The 20,965-nt window shown below is 39.0% G+C and overlaps 1 protein-coding gene across 1 annotated transcript in view; it reads left to right on the top strand.

Moving 5' to 3' along the window:
- Nucleotides 1-20,965, top strand: part of MORC1 (MORC family CW-type zinc finger 1) — an 82,121-nt gene that overhangs the window by 11,534 nt on the left and 49,622 nt on the right. Inside the window, exons 6-13 of the mRNA XM_067546393.1 lie at nt 402-510; nt 3,574-3,733; nt 4,659-4,764; nt 7,704-7,829; nt 15,422-15,501; nt 16,793-16,866; nt 17,657-17,730; nt 20,414-20,556. Of these exons, the coding sequence (XP_067402494.1) occupies nt 402-510; nt 3,574-3,733; nt 4,659-4,764; nt 7,704-7,829; nt 15,422-15,501; nt 16,793-16,866; nt 17,657-17,730; nt 20,414-20,556 (872 nt within the window). The remainder of the gene's footprint in view (nt 1-401; nt 511-3,573; nt 3,734-4,658; nt 4,765-7,703; nt 7,830-15,421; nt 15,502-16,792; nt 16,867-17,656; nt 17,731-20,413; nt 20,557-20,965) is intronic.

The following is a 20,965-nucleotide window of genomic DNA, read 5'->3' as shown; positions in this document are numbered from 1 at the left end:
GCTCTGAAGGAACATTAAGCAGTACCGTGCAGCCTTTAAAATGTGTTGTGCACTGGTCTATGGCTCTGAATAGCTGCATGAATCCACGTACGTGATTTGCAACCAATAGCCTAAAACCACAACTTTCTGTTAGCTTTGTGCACACTTTCAACGTGAGAGGGTTGAGAAGGGTTAGAGGAGGAGAAGAATCCCTTAGTTTTTCGGCTGTCCCTCTTCCCAAGATCTGCTTTCTCCTGTGTTCCAAACTTTCATTGCCAGGAGGAGAAATTTAATATGAAAGTGTTATAACAGGGCCATCAGGCCAGTTAATGATCTGTTCTGTCTTTATTACTTAAAGTAAATTAATATCCTGACAACAACCTATCCGAGTGTAATTGACATCTTCTGTATCTTTACAATAGTGGATCTATGCGAATAGGGAAAGACTTCATATTATTCACAAAGAAAGAAGATACAATGACATGTGTTCTCTTCTCCCAAACGTTCTGGGAGACAGAAGGCCTTAATGAGGTATCAATTTTTTTTTGGCTTTGTTTGTAAATAGTTTCATATAGCCCCTAGGCAAGACTTTGAAATGCTTGGGTCCCATTGAAATTCAATGGGACTTAGCCTCCTAAATCTCTTTGGTGGGTGGTGATTTCTAAAGCAGCAATTGCTGTGAAAATTACATGTTGTGCTGTAAATCATTGCTTATTAAAAAGAAATGAAAGTTCTCGTTTTTCATTAGATTGTTTATGAAGTATAGAGATCGCTGTTCATTTGTGGAGAAAGTTGTGCAGGTCTGCTTTGTTTTTAGTTGTTGGGTTGTTGGGCTTGTTTGTTTGTTTGTTTGTTTGTTTGTTTGGGGGTTTTTTTGTAGAAAAGTTAAAGCAGATCTTTATCATGTAGTATGCCCTGCTGACTTCTGAAGGATAAGCATAGACCAAAACTGGTACAGTACTGCAGTCTGTTGGCTTCACCTTAATCACAGTCAACAAATTATATTCTTTGGACCCTCCTGTGAGATTTTATGTCAGATGGTGACCTGGTAGGGCCTAGGAGAATCGTCTCATTTTAGCAGCTCCTTGCTGTGTCTCAAAATGGACTAGATGGGATTTGGAGGGAGCCATGTGTAGCCCTCCTTACTGGAGCGTGTGGGGCTGACTGCTTGTCCAGCAAAGTGACTTTAAAAGAAAAACTGCTAATTAGGGTGACTAAGCAGGAGGTCTGATGATACAGCCCAAAGTTTCAGACTTGATTGGTTAGTGGAGCAAGGAATAAGGTGAAGCTCAGGAACATGAGGAGCAAGGGATAGAATTGAAAATGAGAATAAGAGTAAGGAGGGATCAGTCAAAGAAGGGAGCAAGAAATTGGCAATCCAGCAGGAACTTTCTACATGGTATCTTAATAGGACACCTACTTGTAATACAGCACCTGGATACCTTAAAGGGATATTTGTGCAACTAAGACTATGTCTACACTACAAGCTAGGGGTGGGATTCCCCTGTTCACAAACACATACTTGTGCTAGTTTGATGAGAGCCAGCATGCGTAGGAATGGCAGTGTAGCCACAGTAGCATGGGTAGTGGCAGCAGAGGCATGGCTGAGTCATGCTGAATACAAACCTGCCTGAAACCAGTGGGTCTGTACTTACCGTGGCTCAGCCGTGGTTCCGGGCCACGACCTTTGCTACCACTGTACTACCTGCTATTTATATCATGCTCGTTTTCATCAAGCTAGCATGAGTATGTGTACATGAACGGGGGAATCCCACCCTAATCTCATATTGTAGACAAAGCCTAACACCATGTATACACTAGGGGCACTTGCTGATATAGATATTCTATACCAGCAAGACACTGCTAGTATGGACAAAGCTGTGCTTCCTGCCAGTACAATGAAACCACCACCACCCCAGGAAAGAAACAAGCTATATTGGTAACAGCAAAGCTTTGCCAGTTTAACTATGTCTACACTATGGGTTTCTGATGGCACAGTCAGGGATCGCACCTCTTTGCACCCTCAGTAACATAGCTGTGCTGGCCAGAGGTGTGTAGTATAGACATGGCCCAAGAGCTCATCTGAATGACCCAATACAGAACTGGACAATTTCACTTGAACACTCAGTTTAAGAATTGAATAGAGATGGATGTGACACCAGAAAAAAGTGAGGAACAGTTGAGAGAATTTATTGGCAAGGCAGTCATCCTAATAGCTTTTGCTGTGGTTTAAATATGAAACCCATCTTCTCTTGGCTTTAGGTTCTGACTGACAAATTACTCTTCCTGACCTTAAATTGGATTTAACCCTGGGGCTTGTGAGAATGGGTAAGTAATAAATGGGCCACTCTATTTTCCTGTCCACACAAAAAAAAAAAAAAAACCCACCAGGGAAAAGATGGATTTATACTTTATTAGAGCTCAGCTCTCTTGTGTCTTGGAATTTTTATGTCCCTAGCTAGCTGAGACTAGTTCCCTTTGTTTTTAAAATGAAATCTCTCATTGGAAATGTTTGAAGTTCAGAAAGCTGCAAAAGAAGACACTTCGCTATCCCCATACGTCTGGCACAACTACCATGTAAACCCTCAGCAGTCCCGCTCTACTGTATGAAGAGCTATTGTAAATATGACAGTGGATAGCAGTGACAGGGTTCCCTAGTGGGGTGGCTCTATATGTGTAATATTGCTTTATTAGTATTTGTAATAGCACCTTCTAGCTAAAGTGATGAACACTAAACAAAACGTGAGGTAAAAGCTGTGTGAACGTTTGAGATTATGGTATATGCTGATCTTTGCACTTAAAGTACAGTATAGTTTCTCATAATAAATATGGGCTATTCTTGATTTGAGGAAAATAATTTAATTTTCTAACAACTGTTTGTTTAGTCAGCTCTTTTTGGGCCTTGTAAGGCAACTTCATTGTTGCATGTTTTAGATCCGTCTTTCTTGGGTATTTGGTAATGGGGGCCATATATAGAGTCTGAGTACTTCACAGTCATTAGTGTACTTGTCCACTCAACACCCTGTGAAGCAGGATATTGTATTAGCTGCATCTGATGCACAGAGACTTGGTTTCTTGCCTGAGGTCACACGTGAAGTCTATGGCAGAGAAGAAAATTGAACCTAGTTTTCCATAATCCCAGGCTAGCCCTCTATCAATTGTACTATCCTTCCTCTCCAGGTTTCATGATTGATTTCCATTGGTCCTTAGCTATGCATTTGTCTACTTTTGATGTTTGCTTGTCTAAAATAATCCCTATTGCCAGGGCCTAAGAGTATTTACTCTGCAGAAATTGTTGGCATGTGATACATTGTGGGATTGTAAATCCCGGGTCTGGAAAATAAAGAATCAAACCTAATTTTTATCGGATTAGCTCTGTGGTTTTTATTTTTTGTAACAAAGATAGATTTTAATTAGTAGCTTTCTACATCTTGCTTGTGCAACCCTATTTATTTTAAAAATAAATGTTAGGATTATAATTTCTCCAAAAAACTAAAAAATGAAAGGCCAGCGACAATCAAAAATTTCACCTTGGTCTTCAATATTTGAACGTGCAGTTGTTCCTGAAATATTTTTTCATAATGTTTTCTACAGGTGATAGTCCCAATAACCTCATGGTCAAGAAGTACTAGAAAACCTATCATAGATGATCTTGAGAAATTCACTATACAGATGTCAATCATCTATAAATATTCCCCTTTTAAGAGTGAAACTGAATTGTTGCAGCAATTCGATGCAATATATGGGAGAGGTGGTAAGTTTTATCAAATGATGCAATTTTCATGTAAACAATGATTTAAAATACAGCAGCACTGAATAGAGCTGCAATGTGCTTTTAACTCATATGGAGAAAGTCAATTACTGAGATTCTTATTTGGTCACACTTTTTTAATATCAAGAAAATCAAAGAATTGGAGTATTTTACTTTATGCTCTGGCTGCTATTATAAAGAGAATAAAATGTGTCTGTCCTACTGCAGTGTCAAAATTGAAATGTTTATATTAAAAAAATAACTAGAAAGAATTCTGAAATTCTCCATGAATTTTGCTCCAGACTTCTTAGGGTTTTTTTCTGCTCATTCTGCTTGTCTGACTGACCTCTTCTCTGTCTTTTCATGCAGTGTAATGCTTCATGCAAGAGTCTTGTCCTCTTGCATCACCTTCCATCTGGAAGAGCCTCCCTCACACCCTTCATCTCCTTTAACAGTTCCTGTTTTCTCCTTCAGTCTTATCTATGAATTCTCCCTCTCTCTCATATTCTTTCTGACTGTGTTAATCTTAGGCCTTGTCTAGATGGAGAGTTAGTGCGCGGCTCGGGTGGAAGTATACAGTGCACTATTTGGTCACATGGAGCCTGCTAGCATGCCTTAAAATTCTTTAGTGTGCTTTGACCTTTGGCTGTTTGAAACATTTGTATCCCAGCTTGCTGCACACTAACTGTGTCTAGACTGTGTCTGTTAACTCAGTTTGTATCAGACACTGTAAAATAAGTTGTACATACATATTTCAATGGCTTTTGTTTAAAACAGGCCCCAAAAATAGCAGCCTTTATTCTAATACTGTACATATTATTTGGACAGGCTAGACTGACAAGATTAAAGAGTACAGAAGCACCTGAAAAGAATCTTTAAAAATATTCTAATAGTTGTCTCTAAAAGATGTATATTTTCCACCCCCCAGGAACTTTAATCATTATTTACAACTTAAAGCTTATGCTCAATGGAGAGCCAGAGCTAGATATTAGAACTGACAGTGTGGATATTCTGATGGCCGGTCTTCTTGATAAGTGAGTGGCGTAATTACATTACTGGAGGAAAGGTGTGGATTAATATCTGTAATCAATAGTCCCTGGTTACATACACCAGCAAAAGTATTTGATTAGGAACTGAAAAACAGCCTGGATACATTCACATCCAGAAATGAGATCAGTGTGTCAAGGAAAAGTAACGCAGAAACGCCTCACTGTGACGGTGGGGGAGGAATCAAAAGGCAAATATGGCATGGTTGGCATGGTTGGCCAGTTGTGCAAATGACCTTATTCACTCACTAATAAGACTGGGTGAACAATGCAGAAGAGAAGTTGTACAATATATAAATATTCCCTGTTTCCTGTGCTGTCTGTAATAAATGGATTGTATGCTCTGCTACTTCAGATGCTCCATTGTGATCAGTGTTGAGGGATTACCGGCCAATATTAGTGGCACATAAGAAAATGGGCCCAATTCTTAAAACTAAAGGCATAACTGACCCACTGGATTTCGATGACACTTGACTTAGCACATCATCTTTCCAAAGTCTCCTGGATATTGATTGGGCCCTCAGGTAGGTGGCCACGGTTTATTTCTATAGGAGACTCACTAACGCAACAGGACTCTACCACTCCTCACATCTATGGTCATTTTAAGAAAGGTTGATAAAATTTGCTGGTTCCTCTCTCCCACCTTCACTTTCCTTTGGGAACCCCTCCAAAGAGGAAAATACCAGGGTAAAAACTTTATAGTAATGGGATTCTGTTGAAAAGAAGCTTAAACAAGTTAAAAGCCCAACTCTCATTGAATTTCATTGGGACTTGTAAGCCTAATTCCCACAAGCCTCGTCTACATTTGCATACCACTATGCTGGCGCTGACTGGAAATGCCCTTAAGTCAGCACAGCATTACTCTTTTTGCTGGGGTGGATTAACACTGTCGACTTCCTGATCAATTGAGCGGGTCTCCACTTCCACTCAGTTGATCCCGCTGAATCAATCCAGTGGCACTGACCGTGCCACCGTCAATGTGCACATACCCTCAGACGTCTTTGAAAATCCAAGGCTAAAACACTTGGGTTTTTGAATAACAGCTGTCCACACATCTCAAAGCAAGGATTATGCAAACCACTGTAGTAATTTCTAATAGATGGGAGACAAAATTGGTAATTCAGATAATTGTAGCTTAGCTACTTGATCTTAAAATGCAGTTAGTTAAATTCTGTCTACCTATGACATGATTTACGTCTTCTCTGAGGCTGGTTGCTGTGGCACACTTTTAAAAATAAGTTTCAATTATGAATGCAATCATTCCAAGACTTAAGGTTTATTTTTAAATTTAGAGATCTGCAAAGAGTTCATGGAACTGAATCTTGACTGTAAGGTAGTTATTCACAATTGAAATTAGACCTTTTCTCAAGTGCAATGGAAATTGTTTTGGGAGTCATCCTATGTATTGTATTCATTGGGAAGTAGGTGTGAAGATAATTTTGAAAATGAGTGAGAGCACATTTTAATTAAAATAAGCAATTTAATGTAATATGTATTTTTCAAAAGGGACATTAACGAGAAAATTAGATAAGAGAGGGAGCAATAATGGGCTGAGGAAGAGAGAAAAAGGATTTGGAGGCAAAGGAAAGATGTGAAAAGCTAAAGGGGGTGGGTGCAGAAGTTGTGAAAAAAGAATCTCAAGGAAAATGTTTAAGAGTTGGTGCCATTATCTGAGCACCATCATAATGCTACTATGGATAACCCAGAGTTCTGTACCAGTAATGTAATAGATAAATGATAACTGCCTAAGCAGATTTGCTCAAGCACACTATAGGGATGGATACAGGGAACCTCTCTGTCTTCAATCCCTAATGGTGAGTGCAGGAAACAGACAGAACTTGCAAGGAGTAGAGAGCACAAAGAGCAGGGCTGATGAATCAGCAGGAGCTCTCTCCTGGAGTGGAACTTTCTGTATGTGGGAAAGGATGATTAAAAATATCAACAGTACTTGTCACTGCTTGTGAGGCAGAGGTTATCTGGTCAATGGGAGCATGCGTATGGCCACCTTACAAAATCTTCTTTTGACTGAAATACGGCGTTGTCTCAGTTGTATTAGTACTTCAGACAAACAATACATTATGCTCTCCTAGAAAAATCACCAGAACAAGTCATCCTTCCCTAGTCCCCAAGTTGCTTCACTAATGATTTCTTCCCCAGCCCACACCCACTCGGGCTCTCCAACTTCCCCCCTCCTTTGGTAGGATAGGGAGCTTGTCTTCTGACTGGCCTCCTCCCACAGCCTGCATTCCTGGGAATAGAGACCAAAGATATTGGCTGAAAAGTCTCTTGTTCATTCTATAGTGTAGGGAGAGCAGGGGCCAAGAGAGTCCTCCAGTCTTCAGCCAGAAAACCCAGAAAGGGAGGGGAGCTAAAGAGTCAAGATGTGCAGGGGTGGAGGAGCAGGGCTAGCCAGCAGAATTCTGTGCTATTCAGCCTAGCTCCTCAGACTGCACTCCAGTCTCACACTTTTTGTATCTCTTCCTTGTCTGTAAAGCACTTTAGATATTTGTGGCATATTACTGAGGGAAAACTACATTCCCAGGCTTGAGAAAGTCACCTTCTTGGATGGTAATGTCTTAAGCCTGAAGCTGTGTGGCATTAAGTCCCACCGTTAGTGAGATTTTTATACTGTATGTCAACAACATCCTATTATAAACCTAATTTCTAGCCAAATCAAGGACTCTACCATAGTTTTTAGCACCATCAGCTGAAGCCCAATGCACAAATTGCAATTTATTTGCACGGTTCTGACAAACTTACTCTGGAGAAAACCTTCAAAAATCTTTTAATACCTAGGGAGAGCACTACAGGGATCCAGCGCTTTTTAGTTTAATGAAGATGGGGGTGGACATGTTGTCTTAGCTTACTATGCATCTAATTTTCTGAGTTCACGCTTTGTGGTCTTGCTTACATACTGTGTATTTCAGCCTTCCAGAACAAAGGTCACTCAGAGCCTATACAGCTGTATTGTATTTTGACCCACGTATGAGGATATTCATTCAAGCTGAGAAAGTAGAAACTAAGCGCCTGCCTTACTGCTTTTACAGACCCAGGTGAGTAGGCTGCTGCTGCTGCTGTTAAACTCTTAGATATTTTAATTTTCAAACCAGTGCACTTGAAAGCTTAAGTAACCTTTTTTGTCCTGGTGGGAAATTGATTTTGATGGCAGTGTGACTTATAATTTAAGCAAAGTTCAAATCGCATTGGCAGGCAGGTCTGCTAAAGTGTAATCATCTGTGACAAATGCTTGGCGGTTACCACGACCCAGGGCAAAGAACATACTATGTAAGATAATCAACTAAAGAGGGATTTTTGTTTTCACTTCAGTGCATCCAAGGTGCTTCTGTTCTTGTATGAAAGAAGCAGTATAAGATTATAGGTCACTTATGCAGTTCATTTTTAATGACCCCCTAATCCTGTTACTTTGTAGTTTGTGTGGAGTTGTTCCTAAAGTAAATCTTACTGAGACCAATTAGTGCACTGATCAAATTCCCGGTGTAGTCAGGGACCCAGCTCCTTCTGATGTCATTGGAGAGAATCCTACTAAATGTACAAACCAAAGTGATCAGTTACTTAGTAGCAACATTTTTTAACATCTTTTTGGAAGGAAAAAATGGTTTTCTTTGTGGGTATAGCTCTGTGGTTGGCTACCTCATGTATACTCTTCAACAGAGATGCTAATAAAAACAGTAGCTGAAGCATTGCAATCTAGTTGGGGACCTAAGCTCTGGGGTCCTGTTAAAACAGACTTGTATTTTAGTATCTAATATGATATTTTTCGGACCACGTGTGTAGAGTTTCCAAGCAATTAATAGAAAGATTAATATATGCAAATCTTGAGGTTCTCTGATACCCAGGGAGTGATTTCTAAAGTGCACTCGTGTGTTGCACATTAATGGTCCGTGTGGTCCCTGCTGGTGAGCTTTAAAGTAGTATTGTTTGAAACAAACTTTTTGTATTAAAGGCTCACGAGGGAGACTTTAATGGGCACCAGGGCACCACCAGGGTGCACCACCACCCTTTAATGGGCACCAGCAGGGTCTACATGCAACATTTTAGTGCGCTTTAGAAATCACAGCCCCATAGAGTGCATTACCCTACCAAAGTCCTCAGTCTTCATCCTGTGACTCCCGGGGTGGGTCAAGACAAGGAAAACTTATGACTGAAAGCACAGTCAGATAGTTTCACCATATTTAAACTGAGAGGCAAATGTTATGAATAGGAAGACAGATAAGAGGCATATTGTAGAACCTGGAACTAAAATATGTAGGTTAATACTGACTGCCCAATTGAATTTTTACAAAAGTGCTCTGTGTTGCCCTAACTTCTTTCTTATTCAGGTATGAGATTTTCTAAAGAGAACAGAGTTTGGTCACCATGGAGTGATTTGGAAAATCCCACTCTGTGTTGTTGTCAATCACCCCAGGACAATCAATTTCTTTACTAATAAATTAATCGTTTCAGGGTGTTGTCATGTATTCTATCCACATCACATGAGTGGATTTCATAAAAGATACTTCTGTTTTCGAACTTGAGTGTCACTTTTAATTTTAGAACATATTTTATATCTGTGTAAATACATACATGTAACTACATATAGAAATCCAAACTCAAGAGCATCACACATCTACTGCATAAGTTAAATAGTGCTCTGACCATTGAATAAAAGAAGAATGTCAAAATCACTGAATCTAGCTTCTACAATTTATACTTCTCAACTGCAGTTCAGAAACTCTTGGTTTTTCCTCCACTGACCGACCATAGCTGGCTTAAAGATTCCATAATGCCCTCACTCTTATTCAGTCGAAGATCACTCTAGCTTTACCCATCTCTGTTTTACTGCCCTGTTGGGCCTGCTGTCGGGCTTTCTTGGAGCAGCTGACCTTTCTTAACCTTGTTAAGGCATTTGGATGCACTACAATAGCTCTCTGTTCCAAAGCCACTAGCTCTTATCCAAATACCAAGAACGGCTCCTTCTAATTGTGAACTTTATTCTGTGCTTAGTAGAGTAATAATAGAGAAGGAGAGACAGAGCCTGCACGATAGAGTGTGCAGATCTGAGCTAGAAACAGTTCAGTCACACAATACAATCAAATTAAATAAATCTCCAAATAGCTGGGACTGTGTTTTAAAAATTTAAACTGCATTAGATACTGCATATGTTGGTGGATCATCGAGTTTCATGGGAAAGGAGTAACTGGAAGGATTTTAATGAGGCACAATTGAAAAGGGAGATTCAGAGTGCAAGGGGCATCTTGTAAAAATATTTGGTAAGTTAGAGAAGGATACAAAAGGGGTGTGAAGCTGAGTGGCTTGGGATGAATGTAGACCAAAGTGTTAAGGGGAATAGTAGGAAACCAACTGACATGTAACACAGTGGAATCATTCACTTTCTGTCCAAAACTGTTGTGTAGTGGTGCTGTGTGTTGTTTCACAATTGCCACATTACATCTGAGAGTGCCTGTTAAATGGTGTGTCAAATAAACCTTTTGTATAGATTATCAGGTTAAATTGGAAAATACTCTGGGTTAAAAGTGATTATGGTATTGTAAGGTCACTAATCTGTGGCCCTGACTGTAATTTGTAGCAACAGATACCCCAGTTTTCAATAGCAAACTATTGACCTGTAAATTGCCCCACCACCCAAAAGCCAATGCTCAAAGGGGAGAGGCCAGTCAGAGTCCTGCTGGCATGCCTCAATATGTGCCACTTTGTCACTGAAGCTTACTATAACTTCAGTGTTCATGTTCTTGCAATAGTGTGACAGTCCTCATTTCAACCGACAGCTAAATGCTAAAAGCAGTTTTGCAGCACCAAAAATATTGTTCCTTCTGAAAATAACTGTTGTGAATAGCCCAGTAATTATAGACAAGTATGCTGTAGGTGAAATATTCATTCTTTCAATCCCTTTCAATATCTGTTCTATTTTAATCTCCGATGTGTTTTGCTTGTTCGGTTTGCATGGCCCTCTTTATCTGATCACTTTTGAATATTGAGCCTGTTATCCTGGTTCTCAGTTATTTTTAATGGACTCTTTTGAGACTTTAGTCTATATTAAGCACAAAGTGTCTTTGTTAACATATTGTATCTGCTCTTGCCATGAAATGAGAATCCTTTCAGCCCTTACATTAGCCTGTCATATTGTAACAATTTGTTCTGAATTGAGAACTTGATGTTAGAATGTAATGAGTTCTTCAGGATTCCTTATTATAGCTCCATCTCTTAGCAAGGAGGCCCAAAAGGAAAAAAAAAAAAAAAAAAAACCACCCTGAATCTAAATCTCTACTGCCAATTAGTCTCTACCATCAATCTCCTACCTCCCTTCCCAAAATCTTATTTTACTTCCTCAGCTTATGACTGGCTTTAAGTAGAAGTCAAGGAAAGCTGCTCGGGTAATTCCAGATGGTGCTGGCTCTGTAGTCCATCTGTTGGTTTCGTATCCTTTCTCAGTTGTGGAGATGGAGAGGAAGCAAGCATATCAATCCGATTGGCCCACTTGGTGCACATGCATTTTTCTGTCATGAGCTGACAGTTGATTACATCCCTGATCCTTTGCTTTCATTTGATCCACATAACTCTTGAAGGAAAGCCAGTTCAGACAAGGGCCCAGGCCTAATCGTTGGTTCATATATTTGTCTCCTTGACTTCCGTGAGCTTATGGAAACTTCCACTTCAGCAATCACCACTCCCTCTCCTCCCCCAGCCATGTAACCTCTCTGTTTGCTGATGCTCCTGGCTACGCATTTATTTATTCTATACAAGATTGTTTCCATTCACCTCCCAGATATTATTCCCAGTTTTCAGTGCACATATTAAGTAACCTTTCTTCTTCAGCCTTTGTCATGAAATCACAGATGATGCAATTAAGGGGGTGAAAATTGTCAGAATGCATCAATACCTTTGAAAATTCTCCATCAAAACCATGACAGCTAAAATATCATGCTGAATTGAACATTGTGCATTCAAAACTTGACTTACAGCCTCTCTGTGTTAGAGGTCATACTGCCAGAAACATATCTGTATTCATTTATAACTCTTTCACATGGGCACCTACTGGTTGCTACTTCAGATATGGTAAGTTCATCACTACCGGCTGGTACATTTGATAGCAGTTCTGAATGATCCTGCATGGGAGAGTCTGAGTACTGACAAAAAACAGTTATGTACCAATATTTTCTGTTGCTCTTTCCTAAATCCACTCAGGTTCTCTGCTAAAATTTTGTCATTAGGAAATAAATTATAGGGGTTATATGTCCCTTGTGATTTTTTTCCCTTCCTCCTTGGTTCAGTAGATGGAGCTATAACATCTGACTCTAATTTTCCCTTTTGCAAGAGCTAAGACGAAAAAGTATGACAGAAACAATGACCTGAAGAAGAGCTCTTTGTTGTTCGAAAGTTTAACAGAAGTTGGTCCAATAAAAGATATTACCTCACCCACCTTATTTCTTTAAACACAATGTTTAATACTTCTCTCCCTTGGAACTTAAAGACTATGGTCCATCCTATATTTTAGCTTAGTTAATGTTATCGTTAACACATACATTTATACTACAAAATATTGGAAGCTGACTGTGTCTCTTTTAATTTTAAACGTCTTCAGTATGTAATATATCATTTATGATTTATCGTTATACCTGTGAAAGGATGGTCAACAGACTCTGGCTGGGCTGGCAAATATTCATGAACCTCTTGAAACAATAGTAAAAGGGCTATGTATATTAATTTGAGGACTCCTAGCTACTGGTAGTGTATGTACAATAGGAGAAACCTCTATGGATGAAAAGCACTATTTAAGAATAATAATATAAAATGGTACTTAAGTAGATCTTTTCATTCATAGATCTCAGATCAGTTCCAAAACACATGAATGCTTAATTTCAAATTTGGTATTAGGAAGAAGTGTTCAAATGAAAAATCATTCAGTTTACTAATTTTCATTGTGTTTCTAGATTTTCATTTAAATGCTTACTGTTTAGATCAGATTCTACAAGGTAATTAGGAATTCATGAAATCTACCCTCCAGTGACAGATATTGGTTTCATAGTTAGCTTATATTTCATGTTGTTTACATGGCATAAATTGACAGTATAGAGAGTACTGTTACATAAATACCCTCTTCTGGTAATTTTCACAGAATCGTTAGCTAAAGACAATGTAGGGCTTGTCTACTCTATGGGCACTTCAGTGACATGGCTACAGGTGCTGTGATGCCATAGTCTAGATGCCTTCTACAGTAACACAAGGGAGTTTTCCATTGCTGTAGGTGGTCCACCTCCACGAGCAATGGTAGTTAAGTTAACAGAAGCTTTCTTCCGTTTATCTAGCTGTGTCTACACTGGGGTTTTAGGTCAGCATAGCTACAGCGTGTGGATTGTCACACCCCTGAGCGCCTAGCTATGTCAACTTAAATTTTAAATGTATACCAGGCCCTAGCACTGAGACTAATTCACTTTTCAAATGTTGACAGCATCATTTGAGTTTATCCCATCATCTTAAATCATTCTTAATGTCTAAGAACATTAAGCATTCCTTCATTGAGCAGTTTGGCTGCAATTAAAAGGATTGCAAGGCACTAAAATATTAATTTGCATCAGGAGCATTAAAGTTGCAAACTTGTTTGTCCACTTTTAGTTATAAGCCGTTCTTTGACTGAAATTAGAGCCATTAAAGTCACTTTACTATAAAGTAATTGCCTTTAAATATTGTACTCTTACAAAAATTGTCCCCTGACTTTTTAAAATGGGATACCGTATATGTGCACTTGCATATGGAATATTTTTCACTTGAAGTACAAATTCTCTTTTGTGGATGATATTAAGCAGATAATGTCAAATGCTGCTGGTTGGTTAGTACAGTTGGCTTGAGTGAAGCTATGTGCATGAGCAGTCAGTTGCTCAAAGGTGAGCAGTCAATTGCTCCAGTGGCTTGATATAGTTGTGTTGGTGTGTGTTAAAGCATGACATTTTGGAGTTCACCCAGGCTGGTAAGGGGTTGGGTCGCCATCTGTTTTGTAACCCTGGGTCTCTTGTGGCTATGCAGTTTTGGTCCAGAGCTCTGATGCCAATGGGCTGCCAGCAGCTCACAAGCCTCACCCTGGCTTTGCCCAGCCTGGTTACTCCTTCGCAGACTGATCTTAGTCCCCTTCCAGCCCTGAAATCACCCCAAAATCTTCCTACTGCAAGGACCAGTTCCTCTCAGTGGACTCTCACATAGAAAGTGTTACGTTCACTGCCTCTATAGAGACAGTAAAACACTCCAACCTTTCAGCTTTCTAGAAGGCAAGCACATACTTTTCTGAACTTACATGGCTCTGATGATTTTTAATGACCGCAAACTGGGTTTATTAAGAAAAGGACATGGGCTAAGTGATACCAAGTAAAAGGAATAAAACTAACGCTGGTCACAAGCAAATAAAAGTGAAAACACACATCAAAAGACTGAAACTTAATCTAGAAAGATTTATCCAGTCTCCTTTCCAGCTTTTAGTGGCCAGGATCCATCACAGAGATCAAATTGATTGGTTCCTTTATCTCCTAAAATGGAGTCTCTTTCTGTTCCTTATATCCCCAAAGGGATTTTCTTTGTTTTACAAGTCAGGCCTCTTCTGGAGTCAGTCTCCTGTGTCTCCCTGGTGTGCAGGATGGAGCCATGTTAATTCTCTGTGTCTGGAGTTCAGGATAATCCCTGCTGATGCAGCCGGATGACTTTGTTTACTGCTAATATGTAAATTGAGGTAAACCCACATTCCTTTGTCTAGGACAAACCTGTTTATCACCTTTACCTAGGCGAGGCTGTCTGGTCTTGATCACGTTCTTGTAACATCATACAGAGGGAATTCATAACTCCACGTATAATATTCACACATGCATTTTACAGTGATATTAATAACCAGTGTGTTATTAGCTTTCATGTGATACTTTACACAACACCTTTAGGATAAATGCCATGACAACAGAGTGTTGGGTGTAGTAAGTTAATTGGGTTTGATGAGAGACAATATACCCAATGCCACTGTGCATAAGGGCTCTTAGGATATGTCTACATGGCAGTTAAAAACCCTCAGCTGGCCTGGTCCAGTTGACTCAGGCTCAGGGGGCTCAGGCTGCAGGGCAGTTTAATTGCTCCCAACTCTCAGGGTCCCAGAGCCCAGCCTCCAGCCTGAGCCTGGAGTCTGCACTGCAGTAAAACAGCCCCACAGCCCGAGACCTGCAAGCTCAAGTCAGCTGGCACAGGCCGGTCGCAGGTGTCTAATTGCAGTGTAAACATGCTCCTATGGTCACATAAAGACATCACAGATATTTTGAATGCAGACGTTGTTAAATTTTTCCTTTAGTACCATGAGTTTCTAAAGTGCATCCTTCAATCTTTGTTTCGAAAATAACATTACAGAGGTGAAATAAAGTTAAAGGTTCTAAATTGCTTCGGGGAGGGTAAATAGTCTGTCTACAACTTGTTTAGCACTTATTAGCATAGGCTAAGTGGCTGCTTTGTTGCACACCTTGGTTTCTGAGAAGGTAAATTAATCCAAATGTAATGCGCATTACAAGACTCTGGATGTATTGCATGACATTTGTTTGTTCCTGTGACTGCCCTGATGTGTGTTGAAAATGCAGTTTGTAAAGAAGTTACCATTCTGTCTTAATAGAATGTACCCATACATCACATCGTCATTTAAAGGCATTGCAATGAATGAAATAAAGAAGGCAAAAGTGGATGTGAAGATTGGTATGCAATATCCTGAATTGACCATTTTTATTGTACTATAACTTTGCTTTTTATTTCAAAATTGTGGCTTAACTATGCTGGTGGTAAAACTTTTTTTTGTAAATAAAAATCAATAACACTTTTATAGCACTTCGTGTTTTTGATATGCTCATAAATATTAGCTAAACTCGCACAAGTGCTCTGTTGCTGTTAAAATGCTAAAACAGGAGGAGCATAATTCTAAATTGCCTTGCAATGTAGGATGAGAAGCTTTAATTCAAGAAGGCAAGGATTCTAAAGAGAAGTAGTGGTCTTCTTCCTGAATCTTAAGGTCATACTGAGATGATGGGGGAAGCAGTGACTCTGAAAAAGATTTTGAGAGTCATAATGGATAATCAGCTGAACATGAATTCCCAGTGCGATGCTGTGGCCAAAAGAGCTAATGTGATCCTTAAACTGATAAAGAGGGGAATCTCAAAGAGGAATACAGAGGTTATTTTACCTCTATGTTTGGCACTGGTGCTACTGCTGCTAGAATACTGTGTCCAGTTCTGATGCCCACAATTCAAGAAGGATGTTGATAAATTGGAGAGGGTTCAGAGTAGAGCCATGAAAATGATTAAAGGATCATATAATATGTCTTACAGTGATAGACTCAAGGAGCTCAATCTGTTTTAATTTAACAAAGAGAAGATTAAGAACTGAGTGGATTACAGTCTATAAGTACCTAAAAGGGGAGCAATCTTTAATAATGGACTCTTCAGTGTAGCAAAGAAAGGTATAGCACAATCTGCTGGCTGGAAGTTGAAGCTGGACAAATTCAGACTGTGGAAATAAGGCATAAATTTTTATCAGTGAGTGTAATTAACCGTTGGAACTATTTACCAAAGGTTTTGGTGAATTCTTCATCACTGAGAATGTTAAAATCAAGATTAGATGTTTTTTCTAAAAGATCTGCTCTAGAAATTATTTTGGTGAAGTTCGCTGGCCTGTGTTCTACAGGAGGTCAGTCTAGATGATCAGATTGGTCCTCGCTGGCCTTGAAATCAGTGAATCACCTGTAAATCTAAATTAGTGTCTAAGTATGTTAGTACCTCAGGAAATACTCACGTGGTGCAGTCTCAGTCATTCACTAAGTGCCCTTTATTCCCACACATTTCAGTAACCTCAGCACCTCACAAATGCATAATCTGAGGCCTACAACATTTGACAATGCCAGGTTGTCATGGTGTTCACCCTTTTCCTATAGAGCCAGTATTTTATAATGTCTCTAAGCTATACTTTAAGTAATTGCTTTGCTTATGTTTTCTAGCTGAACAAGCTGTAGAAGAAGCAAACTGCCAATTAAAGCATTTGGAAGAATCTCTTCTGCATGAGGTCAATGAGGTACTGTAGCAATGATAGTACTTAAGCATATTCAGAAATATTGCTTTTTATAGCTGATACTCCACGGCAGCCATGTTTACTGGACCCAAAAGTGCCAGTGTGGAAAATCAACAGTAGCAGCTTTTTTGGAAAGGTACCTAATTTCTTTTTAATGTATTTTTTCAAAAATATGGGCTAGAAACAGTCGTAATGAAAGGCTTTTGTAATTTAGCCTAGCAGTAATACTGAACACCAGAGACGATAACTAGAACTACTTTTCTATCAATTACATGTGTACTATTATTGAGGAATTTTAAAAAGATAAAGTGCCTAGTTGCACTGGTCTTGCATTCAGTTACATTTCCAAGAAAATATTTTAAGAAACTTTGATTGCCTTTCAATGTGATAATTATAGTGCCTTATGTATGCAGATACTGTATTCATAAAACTGTAGTAACTTTGCTCCCATTGGTCCTCTAGCCTTCTGCTCCGATGCATGCATGTAAACTTTAATTTTTCATGATTTGCTAGTGACATGCTGAAGGCAAGGCTTCCTGTCATTAGGAGGGCATATGTTACTTGCAAAACAAGTGAAATTGTGGGAAATGGAAGGAGAAGCAAGTGTCGTGATTAATACCCAAAATCTAAGGGTCAGTCACCTACAACATAACTTCTACTCTCCATTCAAAACTTCCAGAACTTTCACTTTCTCAGAATGGGAAGTGGCTTGCTATTTGGGGAAAAAAAAAATTAGGATATTAATTGATGCTAAAATAACTTGTTTTCCTGCTCTTTCCCCTAAATGGAAAAGTCTGCTCAGCTTGCATTGCTGAATGCTCTAGAAAATGCGAAAAGAATGCATGAGAAGCTTGAAGAAAAACAAAGGCAAGATGTGAGACTATTTAACCAATGTTTCAAAAAAAGTGGTTATGTATTGTGTGTTGTAAATAGTGATTTGATCCACAGTCTGATACTTAAATGGTGCTTTCTCAAGTTGCAGCTGCTGTCATTTCACGGTGCTTTTAAATTACTGTGGATGCTCCAGTCCTTTATCGCTTGCTGGAAATTTTTTTAATCCTTATAATTTTTTTGGTTAAAATCTTTTAGAAGGCAGTTCTTTTTATCTGTTTATATGCTTCCTCCCATCCATCAGAAGAAACAATATTTTAAGGTGTGCTTGAACCTACAACACCCATCTGTTGCCTAGGTTAGAGTCAACTGCTTCTTTTTCTAGTTAATGTCCAAAAACAGCAGTTCAGATCAAACACCCTCTCTTCACGGAAAATGTGAGATTTGTATTCACTCAGTGTGGGTTCTTTGGGCAGTCAGAAGGAATCCCAGAGGCAGGATTATATTCTGTTTATCAGATCACCTTCAGCATGGGGCCAAAATGTATCTAAGATTTTTCCAGGAGGAAATTATTATTCTGTATCCTACAGGTTGACAGAGTTTCCTTTTCAGCATAGAATCTTCTTTTAGCACATGCAATAACTACTTGCCTCTGTTTTTATGACTTGCAAAACAGATGGCAATTGAAATGTAGGACACCTCCTCCACATACAGGCATATTGTCAGACCAGGAGTACAACTGAAGGAAACAGAGATTTACTTCAGTGTCCAAAGAAACTGTATTACCCAGGTTGAACTATATAAAGTAATGCCCAGCTTCAAACTGATATCCATACGGTCAGACATCCAAGTAGTCAGCTGATGGCATTCCCCTGTTTACAGGATCTGAGCAACACATACTTACACCTAAGTGGAGTTTTGTTTGACCTTGTGGCCTCTACATAAGCACATCACTGCATTGTAACACTGCTTTACATAATGGACTGATATCAGGTGAGGGGGATGTCTTATCCCATTTCCCCATGTCCCTGACTACTAGAAAGGAGGAAGCTTTCCTCCTTCATTGTCTACTCTCCTGACTGCTGGGAAATTTTGCCCTCTTTATTCTAGCTTCCTTTCTTCCTTTTATCCAGTTACTATCAAAGATGGAGGTGTCTCCTTTTTTACTCCTGCTTAAAGAGTAGGATGTGATTACACTAGGGTGACCGGATAGCAAGTGTGAAAAATCAGGACAGTGGGTGAGGGGCAGTAGGTGCCTATATAAGAAAAATTCCCAAATATCGGGACTGTCTGTATAAAATTGGGACACCCGATTATACCTTCCTGTCTTCTGTTTTTTCCCTGATTAGACTCCGTGCTGTGCTCTCTGTCCAGAATGAGCAGAAAAATGCCCCAGACTTTAGCAAGAACAACTTGTGGGCTGAGACTCATTAACATGGAGACTGTAAAATCTTCTTGGGTGTGGCAATCCATAGCAACTATGACCCACAAAACACTTCACTTCTATAACACAGGCCATAGAACTTCTGCAGAATAGTTTCTGTTTGAACTATAGCATCAGAAAAACATCCAGTCTTTAGCTCTTGAGGAGTCAGGCGTAGAGCTACCTCTTTGAGTAATAGTTAACACATTCTTGCCTATATGAAGCCTCTCTCCAAGGAAGCCACTCCTGTCATTTACTGAAAGTAGAATCCTCACTTCCTACAATTTGAAAGTCACCCATAGTACATGAGTTTTGTGTAGTCCTTTAACTGGATAATGCTATATTTTCTAATGTTACTGGCAGATGCAGGGTACAAGTAGTGATGAGCTGGTATTGCTTACCTAGGAGTACTCATACCAATGTTAATACTTTCCATTCCTCATGCCTACCCCCAAAAATGTGGTTCATGTTAGTTGAAGCTCCTTGTTCATGATTAGTCACTTTGATTGTGGTAGCTCCTTGAAGAAAGTTCTACAAAGTGCACTTTAACCCTCTATTCTCCAGTAGTTGAATGAGAGGAAACTTGAAGTGTATGGAACGATACAAGTCAACTCTGGGAAAAAAACTGGCTAATTTTTTTGTTGCTTAATATGTAAAACCTATTGGATGTTGGTTACAGTAAGCCTACCTTAAAAAAAACAAACGATAAGTCAGAAACTTTATGAAGTGAAAACAAGTGTCAAATCAATTTGGTAAGGCATTTTTCCTCTACAAATGCAACGAAAGAATGTCTTTAGGTGTTCTCATATTGGTAAACATGGAAGTGTTCCTACAAATGGCTTGCAGTCTTAATTTGGAGGTTAACAGCTGGTGCTGTCTTCACTAATATCAAGCTGCCTCAGTGCCAGGGAGAAGTGCTACTTGGCTTGTTTGATTTTGAGCAAGAATTTACTGTTTTCAAAAATAGGTGATTGTTATAGTAGGAAACTATGGATGACTGTGATCTGCCTTTTATCACTTTCCAATATACAGAAGTCCGTCCCATCACTTTGAAATCCAAGAATCATGTTAGCCTTTTAAAATGTGGATGTTTTTGTGGTTGCTTGTAACTTTTTTTTTTTTTTTTTTTTAAATCATTTATCTTTCTGGCTATAGTGAACTGTCCAGTTTCTGTATCTCCTAAACCATTTTAGCAGTGTCCATTAAACTGGTAACTGTAAGTTAAATTAAATTAAATTAAAACCTTTAAAAATAAATTTATAAAAGAAAACTGCTTGTCGATTTTGCCCTGCTTAGACAATTGAGAAAGCCAAGGAAGCTCTATTTAATGTTTGGAATAAACATAGAGAACAGAAGTCAAGATGGAATGCTCATCTATAACAACAGTCGCTTGATCAGAATGTATGAGAAAGTGGGACCACATCTTAAACAGTGTTTTCTGTAAGCTTTCTTTATTTTTATTTATTTAGGGACTAGGTTTAAAACTTTGTTTTAAAATGCAGGTATTTTGTTTACTATCAGGAGTCTAAAATCCATGATCCCACCCCAAAGGGGTTATTTCTTTTCAAAATGTGTGCACAACATGGAGTATTTGTATTTTTGAGAGTTAGGTATATGCATTAAGGGAAGAATAAATCATTCAAAATATAGTTCTGCAGTTCTCAAAGTAAGTTTTAGAGTAACTCACCATTGTTGAATTTTGTTATTGCAACTTGGGAGTTTTTGATAGTTTCTCTGAGTTTTTACTGGCACATAAGTGTTGCTCTTTTTATATTCTGCAAATCCTGATGATGTCTGTTCCTTTCCCTATCTTGCCACTTCTGACATGTCCTCACATTTTAGAACGTA

The sequence above is a fragment of the Emydura macquarii genome, unplaced genomic scaffold, assembly GCF_026122565.2.
Source record: "Emydura macquarii macquarii isolate MOO-44397 ecotype Brisbane River unplaced genomic scaffold, CSIRO-AGI_Emac_v2 contig_1119, whole genome shotgun sequence".
NCBI lineage: Eukaryota > Metazoa > Chordata > Testudines > Chelidae > Emydura > Emydura macquarii.
This window is presented reverse-complemented; position numbering and strand designations above follow the sequence as displayed.